This window comes from Crinia signifera, chromosome 3 (assembly GCF_055691185.1).
Source record: "Crinia signifera chromosome 3, ASM5569118v1, whole genome shotgun sequence".
NCBI classification, from domain to species: Eukaryota; Metazoa; Chordata; class Amphibia; order Anura; family Myobatrachidae; genus Crinia; species Crinia signifera.
Genome location: NC_139219.1, coordinates 28,934,166 through 28,943,611, shown reverse-complemented (window position 1 = coordinate 28,943,611; position 9,446 = coordinate 28,934,166). Strand labels below are relative to the sequence as shown.

Below are 9,446 nucleotides of genomic sequence, written 5' to 3'. Positions count from 1 at the left end.
TCATTGAGGGTTTATTTACCTGGGATCTAGCACCCCCTAGTGGCAGTTCACAGTAAAACTCTTGCTGTCCATCAGTAAACCTAGTTCTCCATCATGTCCAAGGTCACCTAAAGCCTGGTGCAGAGTTACAGCTGATACCACAACTCCTGTGGCCCTAAAATGGCGGCAATGCCAGATAATGTTTCCGGCGTGCTCCGTAGTCACTGTCAGGCGCTATAGAAACAGCATATAGAAGATCAATATCGGCCTGTAGTCCACTTCCATCTAATCAGCCCTTCTAAAGAAACCAATTAGAGGGGTGTTCCCATAGGTACCAATCGGAATCGAGCTATCATTTTATACAATGTACAGGTTACATGATTTCCATAATCTGATTGGTCACCTCTCTTCCTCTTTGGAATGCTTGATCCCCCACTGCTAGGCTATAGTAACCAATCAGGACGTCCTGATGTTACAGGCTGAAGGCTCTCACCCTATTGGGCCCCACACACGCTGAGGTGGGACGGGATTGGCAGGGATTAATGGGATTCGGATTCAGTAACAGACCTGGGTGACACCAGCGGCGTGACTTCCGCCAGCCCTGAATACTATAACGCGCGTCCTGACGCCGTCTGATCCTTTCCTGTAGTAGCAGAGATTTCTTTTTGTTCTTTTCTATTTTTCTTTTGCTATTTTTGTATAAGCAAATAATTAAATCCATGTAACAGAGACCGAGATCGGTCTGAAATATGGTAATAAAATGTAGTCAATTCTACACAGTATCAACAGAGTCATGAGGCTGATTCTTCACGGGCCTGTGTGCGCCCATGGATGTTATAAATCTGTGTGTGTGTGGGGGGGGGGGGGGTAAACAATAACTCCACCTCTGTGGGCAGCTGTCTCCTACTAGACCCCGCCATGCGCCAGGACACCACAGTGACAGCCTCAGCTCAATGACTTAACCTAACCTGGATACAGATAATTAGGAGACACCTGGTGCCACTAGTAATTCTCCCCTTTCAGTAACAGGAGCCATGAGATTGGCCGATAACATCCCCCATAAGCTGTAATATCTAGGCCCTTATTCTGGTTCACTCGTAAAGGCAAATACCTTCTCAAATAGACAAAACCATGTTAACTGCAGGTGGGGCAGATGTAAAATATGCAGAGAGAATTAGATCTGGGTGAGTTATTTTGTTTCTGTGCAGGGTAAATACTGGCTGCTTTATTTTTACACTGCAATATAGATCTCACTTTGAAGTAAAACCCCACCCAAATCTAATTCTCTCTGCACAAGTAACATCTGCCCCACCTGCAGTGCACGTGGTTTTGTCCATTTGAGAAGGAATTTGCCTTTGCGAGTGACCCAGAATAGTGGCCTATTTTCTCTGAGACACCGAGCACGCAGTCTGACACTGACAGGGTTACTAAGCACATTTGTGACTTATGCTGCTCATACACTTGTGAGATATTGCATGCAATCATTCGATTTCGACCACATCTGGCCGATCAATCGAATGATTGTATGCATTTTTAAGGGGACATTCGACGTGGGCACGCCGGACGAATGTCGGGTCTCAAGATCTTATGTGCTGCACATAATATTTATTGAATTGCAGGAGCAATCGCATGTGGTTTTTAACCACATGCAATGCTCAAATGCAATCCGCAGGTGGGGGTTGGAGGGAATGCTTTTTCATCAGCGTGGGGATGGGGAGAGGGGGCCGGAGGGACCGCTGGCGGTGTGGGAGACGGCGGGCAGAGGGCGGCATTATGAGTGCAAGAAGTAGCGCTAGAGGGCGGCGGGGGTCTGTCAGCGGTGGTGGCAGAAGTGTTTAAAATGCTGGGCAGCACTATGATTGGCTGAGATATCTCTGCCAATCAGAGAGCTTCCCAGTGTTTAAACGATTCTGCCGCCACCCCTGACTGACCCCCGCCGCCTGTTAGCGCTAGCGATTTTTGCGCTACATTATGCCGCCCTCTTCCAGCACCCGATGTGCCATCTCAAGATGACATCGGGTGCTGAAAAGGGGGCACTTTACCACCACAAGATGCGATTGGGTTTGATGGACATCGCACTGCGATGTCGCATCGAATCCGGTCGCACAAGTGTATGGGCACCTTTACTGTTGGGCGTTTGTTATTGGGTCTGCTAGATGGGCTGGACGTGGCCCGAGAAGGAAGTAAATGGGTAACAAGTACCATCTTTTACTATGGTATCACAGATGTTGTGAAACTACACATCCCAGGATGCTTTGCAATAGTTTTAGCATTCTCTAATAGCAAAACTGTGGCAAAGCATGCTGGGATGTGTAGTTTCACAACATCCGGACGGCCAACGTTGGACATGCCTGACCTAGGGGTTGTTGAGCAGGGTCCGTCTAGACCAGGGGTCCTCAAACTATTTTTCTCTGGGACCCCATCAGACAATAAAAATAAATTGCACGACCCCAGCAAGTTACTGCAGAAGGTCATCACATTCATGTCACATGTAGACAGCACATACATGGCAGCATTGTGGAGGAGTCTAAATAAACAGACAACTCAACAGATTTATTAAATCACTGACTGAGATTAGAAAAGTCATCAGCCTGATGGTCAGCAACATGGAGTCGCGACCCCATGCTGAGAAGGTCGGGACCCACTTTGGAGTCAGGATCCACAGTTTGAGAACCGCTGGTCTAGACCAATCAGAGTGCAGAATTTCTCTACACGCCTCCCAGCCAGACAGTGAAAAGCTGTCATTATGCTGATAGCTGGTGCAACCCACCAATCAGAGTGCTCACAGCCAGTCACTGTATGGAAGCATGTGGAGAGACTGCGCAGAACAGAAGTCAGGGTGTGTAGGGGCCCCAGTGCTCTACTTTATCCGGGGCCCATAATGCTGTTAGGATGTCCTTGTGGCTAACCCTTACATTGGTAGCCATGAGCCTAATACTGGAAGCTCCCAGGCCAAACAATACCTGGTCTGATGAGTCACGAGCAGGGGGGAGAGGACAGATGTTCTTTTTTAGGGTGGACATTATATTTAACATCCTTTTGGCGATTTAATGTTTTTCATCGTCTGATGATCTCAATTTTCCTTTACTACAAATAATATACATATGAAAAGGTTACATCAGCCAACATGAATCTCCCGGTCAGTGGTGTATAGGCCCCGTCCCACAGTTATGGAGCATTTATATCTAACCTATAATTACTGTACAATAATTACATGGACAATACCAGCAGGAGACAAAGGAAACCCCGCTTTGGTCAAACACTAATAAAAGCAGCCATTCCACATACACAGATGATAAAATGACTGTTTGGGGTTGATTGGTTTTCACTTTATCATTGTTTTTAGTTATGTCACTAATTACGGATACTTTGCAAACACGGTAACGAAGATATGGGTTTCAAGTAGGGATGGCCATCGACCATCGATGAATAGAAATCATCGATGGTTTATGGCTGATGTTGAATAGTGTTGCCATCGATGGGGGAGAACCAGATGGTTTCCCACCATCTATGTAAAGCTTAAACAAATAGTTTCGTTTTTGCTTTTTCCCTAAAGTGCCGGGACACGGAGCATAGCTGCGCCCCCGACACCTACGGAGCCCCGCCCTTGCATTTAAATTGGCCCACAGGCTACTCAATCACAGAAAATGGATGACCATCGATATACAAAAACATCGATGGTCATCCATTGAATAGTTATACACCATGGAATGGCCAGTTGCACTTTTGTCATCGATGGCAAAGGCAACGATGGCCATCCCTAGTTTCAAATTCACTAATAATTGTGTTTTTACTAGCAAAATATTAAGCGCTAAATAAGTAACACTAAAGCAGCAAAATATGGAGTTTAATTAATAAGACTTGGATGGAGATATGTGGGCCAGATGCACTAAGCTTCAAAAGTGATAAAATGGAGAGTGATAAACAGTCAACCAATCAGCTTCTGCCTGAAATTTTCAAACACAGTCTGTGACATGGCAGGTAGGAGCTGATTGGCTGGCTGATTATCACTCTCCATTTTATCACTTTTGAGGCTTAGTGCATCTAGCCCAAAGGAAATTATTCAGACTCGATCACACGGCTGCAAATTCGCAGGCGGGGCGATAATCGAGACTGCGCATGGATATGGCTCTTAGGACACATGCGCGAGGCTGTCCTGCGATAAAATCCTGCTACTTTTTTGATTGCTGGCCATACCATTCGCGAGTTGGCACAAAGCTGGCATTTGGTGGGTGGTAACCGACCGTTTTCTTGAGTGTACGGGAAACTGCGGGGTACCCAGACGTTTGGAGGGAAGTCATGTGACGTCAGCTCCGACTAGGGTGGCCAATCCCAGGATCGGCGGGATCCCGGGATTTGGCCCCCAAAACACTGGGATTTCAATCCTGGGATTGGTGTATCAGATCCCGGGATTAGACTGCGCATGTGCAGTCTCATGCCGTGCAGCGTCCGATGCTCAGATGCTGTCCAACTTCTCCTGTACCTGGCAGTGCGGCCCTGCGCAGTTTGACAAGGTCATAGCTCACGCTGCGCAGGCCGCACAGACAGCCAAGACGTGCTGATGGCTGGCTCCCGGAGACCCCGCCTACCCACCCGGCTCAGGGACAACTATCTCGTCTCTCCCCCACCCGGCTTCCTGTCTGCTTCTGCCTACCCACCCGGCTCCTTGCTCCCTGAGACCCCTCCCGGCTCCCCGCCCACCCTTCCGGTGACCCCACCCGGCAACCAGGTAAACATGCGGGGCATTTTTTTTAGGGAAGCCAATCCCGGGATTGAGCATTTTTCAATCCCGAATCCTGGGATTGAAAAAATGCCCTGGGATTGGCTTCCCTAGCTCCGCCCCTGATCAGCCTGTTTCTAGCGCAGCCACTGAGTAAGTCCTGGGCTACACACAGACTGCGCACACTGGGAAATCATTCCATGGTGAGGGCGTGGCCAGGTGTGTGAGGGGAAGTCATGTGATGTCAGCTTCGGCCCCGATCAGCCTGTTTCTATTGCACTGGCTGAGTAAGTCCTGGGCTACGCACAGACTGCACACACTGGGGAATCATTGGACGGTGAGCAGCGTGTGAATGGGTTTGCAGAGAATCACTGTTACAGCTGCGTGCAAGCCCTGCTAAACAATTCACTGGATTGGACGGAGCGGGAATTCACTGTTGCTGGATGGCGGATACCTGATTGCATGGCTCTGCAATTTAGCAGAGCAACGATCAGGTCTGAATAACCCCTAAAGTACCAATTATTTAGCTCCTAAATGTCATTGTTCAAACACAGCATGTAACATGGTAGTGCTGACTGGCTGGTACTTTATCTCCATCCACAGCTTAATAAATAGCCCTCTAAGTCACAGTTCTGCAGATCTCTTATACCGCCTTCAGACCGCAAATGCAAAGTCGCACCAGTTTCAGTGTCGGTTTGCTGACGTCATAGGGGGTGCGGCGGGGCGCCGCTGCTTCATCAGGGGCACAGGCAGCGGTTAGAGCTGGCACTGCTCCAAGCGCTGCCTCCTCCATAGTGTGAACGGGAAAAAGGTTTAACGGTTTAACCTGTTAACACTACACAGCACCCCGGCAACGAACTGGTAAGAACCCTTCCTTTTACCCGGTTCATATTGCTACCGGTTAGCTGCAACCAGTAACCCCTTTCACACCGCACCAATTAACGGGTTGAACGGCATGATCCCATTAACCCCTTGAGTGGTGGGTTTTGCTGGGGCAGGACAAACCTACTAGGGCAGGATTGTCCTGCCCCAGCAAAACCCACCACAGATTATAGGGGCCCCCTCTCACCTCTTCTCCGGCGTTTGTACACTAGAGCTCCCCTGCCACTGCCCCAGCTGTCGGCCACAAGCAGCAGGCTCAGGATGTTCGCGGCGGCTCGGGAGCCTGAACTCCCCCAGCCGCCTCGAACATTCCTAAGCCTGCCGTCTACGTCACTGCTGTAAAGTAAATGGTGGCTGTGGAAGAAGGGTTCAGGGGAGCTTCAGCGTATGATCGCCGGAGTAGAGGTAATGGGGGGGTGTGACGGGTTGAGGGGGGGCTCTAGAGGTGGTGCACACCTGGACACCACTGGCACCCACCTATTGCATATTAGTGGTATGCCCGAAAATTTTCCGGGACAGCCCGCTGCGGCAGCGCAATTTCCGTGCATACCACCCAAGGGGTTAATTATGTGCGATGTGAAAGGGGTATTAGTGAACAAAGTTACTAATACAAATAGAGAATGTGTGCATTGAGGGTATTGGAGTACATGCTAGTTCCACAACAGCTAAAGGTGTCTGTATAGGGGATAACACCCCCAGTGACGCGTGCAGGGGCTCCGCATGCCCCCTGGGAATCACCGTCTGCCTGTTCCCAGCATGTGCTGCTCAGACGCGCAGCTGTCCCAGGAGCCGGCTAGAGGCTCAGCCAGTTGTCTTTGAAGTATCTGCGTCTGTCACCTGCAGCTGTTCCCCAGCGGGGGGAGCTGTGATCCGCGTCCCCTATGGTTCTATAAATAGATTCTCACCCACTTACAAAGTCCAAGTGCAACGTGTAGATTTCATCGCTGCAACGTTCTGTAACAGATTCCCGGGATGCCGAAAATATCATCACATCGGAGACAATAAATATTGGAGGTTTTGTTGATAGATCACCCTCTCAGTAATGTTTTGTCCAATCCACAAAATATCTGCAAGCGGGCACCTCATTTCATGGCATTTAACAAGAAAATAACAATTTGAAACCCCCCTCCTCCTCTTTAATTCCTCCAATACACTTTTACCCAAAGTTTATGTAACTGGCACAGCCTGGGCAGCTCCTACACTGGTTGGGCGCTAGGGCACCATTCTGCCTAAGCATACAGACCAGTATGAGTTATTAGCCACCTTACGTTACAGCTGGCGTTCCCCACTATTGTATGCAGCACTGGCCACTAGCAGCAGTTGGGTGTAAAACTATTGGTGTTTGCCAAACTCGGGCCTCAAGGCACCCATACAGGCCTGGTCTTAAGGATAGCCCCAGTTGAGCAGCGATTATATCATTATTACAGCATTAATTTTGTGTTCATCCCTTGTGCTCAAGCATGGATAGCCTTAAAACCAGGACTGAATTATCTCTGGCAACTTGCCGACATGCTGACACAGAGCGACGGAATATGTGAACTACGCCCACTTACGAGGCATCTGTGCAACATGACAGTCTTAGCATCGCAGTTGGGCAGGCATTATTTGCCCGATAAGCTGTTGGCAGATTGTCTGTACACGTCTCCAAACATGCCAACACATTGGCTGTGCTGCATGGCTGCAACACACCTGTCAAACCGCTACTGAAATAGCAATCGTTTGATAGTATGGATGATACACTTGTATACTGACAGTACGTATCCATCCATAAGCTGGCTCTATCTCACAACGGTGTCATTCCAGCCAGTTAACCAGGGTATGTACTGTGAGGCAAATGTGCAGACTGACGTATCTGTGTGGGTGTCCATATATACATAACGCTAGGGCTATAAATACTGCACCACCGCTGTAGGTGAATTCCCCCATATGGCTGCTCGGATCTGTCAGAGGATTCCCTCCCGTTTAACCTCTGTCCTCAAATGCCGGGCCAGTTATTATAGAACCTGGCAGCCATTTTGGGAGGGATATTTTCATTGCCTGCAGGTGCAATGGGACCCCAGCGGTACGGGTGGACAGAGGTAGGACGCAGGTGGAAAAGAGGCGGAACAGACTGGGGAATCCCCTGAGCAGGTAGTAGCAGTTACCTGGCACCAGCAATGTTAACTAGCAGATCTCCAGCACCCACAAGCCACCCAATAACCTATTGTTACGCCACTGGAATGTTTACCACAAGTACGACCTTGTGCCACCAAAAAATAATAATAAGTAATAATAATATAGTCTTCATTACTAGCGATAGGAAAATATACAGCAAAATAAACATTTATAAAAGCTACAAGGAATAAGGCACAATAGCCGGTGTTGTCCGCAACGGTCCATCGTCGTCTGATTCAGCTGAATAAAGAAGGCAAACAGCTGCTTTCCGGACCCCGGCGGCCATGTTCTACTTCATATAAGGCACATAGTGTGGCAGCCATTTTATGCCGTGACCTACGCAGGGAGATGTCTCCTGCTTCCAGATTTAAAGAACCCTTTAATACTCGCTGTGGCTTTTGTGAGGACCCCCCCAACTAAAAATAAAATTATGATGTAACAAGAAGACCATACAAACATGGCTGCTTCCCAAACTCCAAATATACAGTAACAAAAGGTGCACGTAATGGGTCCATTGTAATATTCTAAATGTACTTTTGTAAGTCTTTGCTGTAGGCTGCCGCAGAGCAGCAAAGGTTAAATCCAGCCCCCCCACCTCCATGATCTTCAATACGTGAGACGTGTGTACACAGAGACGCTTCTCATTACGACACACATAAAAGTGTCTTTTCCCATTTCTTGAGAGTCCACACGGCCGGTTTCTTCCCTTTCACAATATCCTGAAGTGTAAATATACAGAGGTAATACAATCATGTGTCTCCCCCTTGTGGTGAACAGCTGCAAGTGCTGCCCGCTATCATGTGGACAGCTCCCAATATTTCCAAAAGTAACAGCTGCATTATATGCTGAATCTGTTCTCTCTCATGAGTCTGTAACCATCACCGACATCATGATTATAGTGCAATGTCTCCCCCTTGTGGTTATTCCTGGTCATCATCACTGACATCATGATCTTGGTGCAATGTCTCCCCCTTGTGATTATTCCTGGTCATCATTACTGACACCATGACGCAAAGTCTCCCCCTTGTGGTTCATTCCTGGTCATTCCGTCTCAGGAGAGTTACCTACAGAATCGCTGGGTGCTATAACAGGTGCTTCCGTAACTTCTACGGATCCATACGACTGGGGGGATCCTTTATCCAGAGCAGTGTCCTCAGAAGGAACAGCAACCAATACATTGGGCACATACATCTGAAAGGACAGTAAAATGAGTTAATAGAAATTATTTCATATATCAAACATTAACAGAAATTGTTCCAGATCACCTATTATTACACATATATACGGCTCTGCAGCAAAAGCCCATAACTCACAGCCCTGTATCTACAGCGAGGCACTTTTCCTAATGGTGGGGTTGATATTAAGAATATAAATATATTAGAACAGTGCAGTTCTGCTACCCACCAGTCTGTATCCCCTCCAAACTATGGCAGAGCAACATTACAAGGCTTCTCCACTTGGCCAACAGAGACCACAAAGAATCTACTACTGTGGGATTTGTCAATTTCCACAATGACCTTATGTTAGTGCATGGGAAACAGGGGGATGTGGTCTTCTGTAGAGACAATAAAAAAAAAAAAGAATATAAATATATTTCATGTTGACACTGATAAAATTTCTGTAACCTAACCCTCCAACCTGTGCTTAGCCTCAACCCATTACACTCCCCCTAGTGCCGAACCCTCCCCCTCCCACAGCCTAAAACCCCCTC

The 9,446-nt window shown here is 48.1% G+C and overlaps 1 protein-coding gene across 2 annotated transcripts in view; it reads right to left on the bottom strand.

Moving 5' to 3' along the window:
• Positions 1-7,847: 7,847 nt before the first annotated feature.
• The window catches only part of TMEM63A (transmembrane protein 63A), a 34,926-nt gene continuing 33,327 nt past the window's right edge, over positions 7,848-9,446 (bottom strand). For both annotated transcript variants that reach the window (XM_083175550.1, XM_083175551.1), the window contains one exon: positions 7,848-8,926. In XM_083175550.1, the coding sequence (XP_083031676.1) occupies positions 8,777-8,926 (150 nt within the window). In that variant the 3' untranslated portion in view covers positions 7,848-8,776. The remainder of the gene's footprint in view (positions 8,927-9,446) is intronic.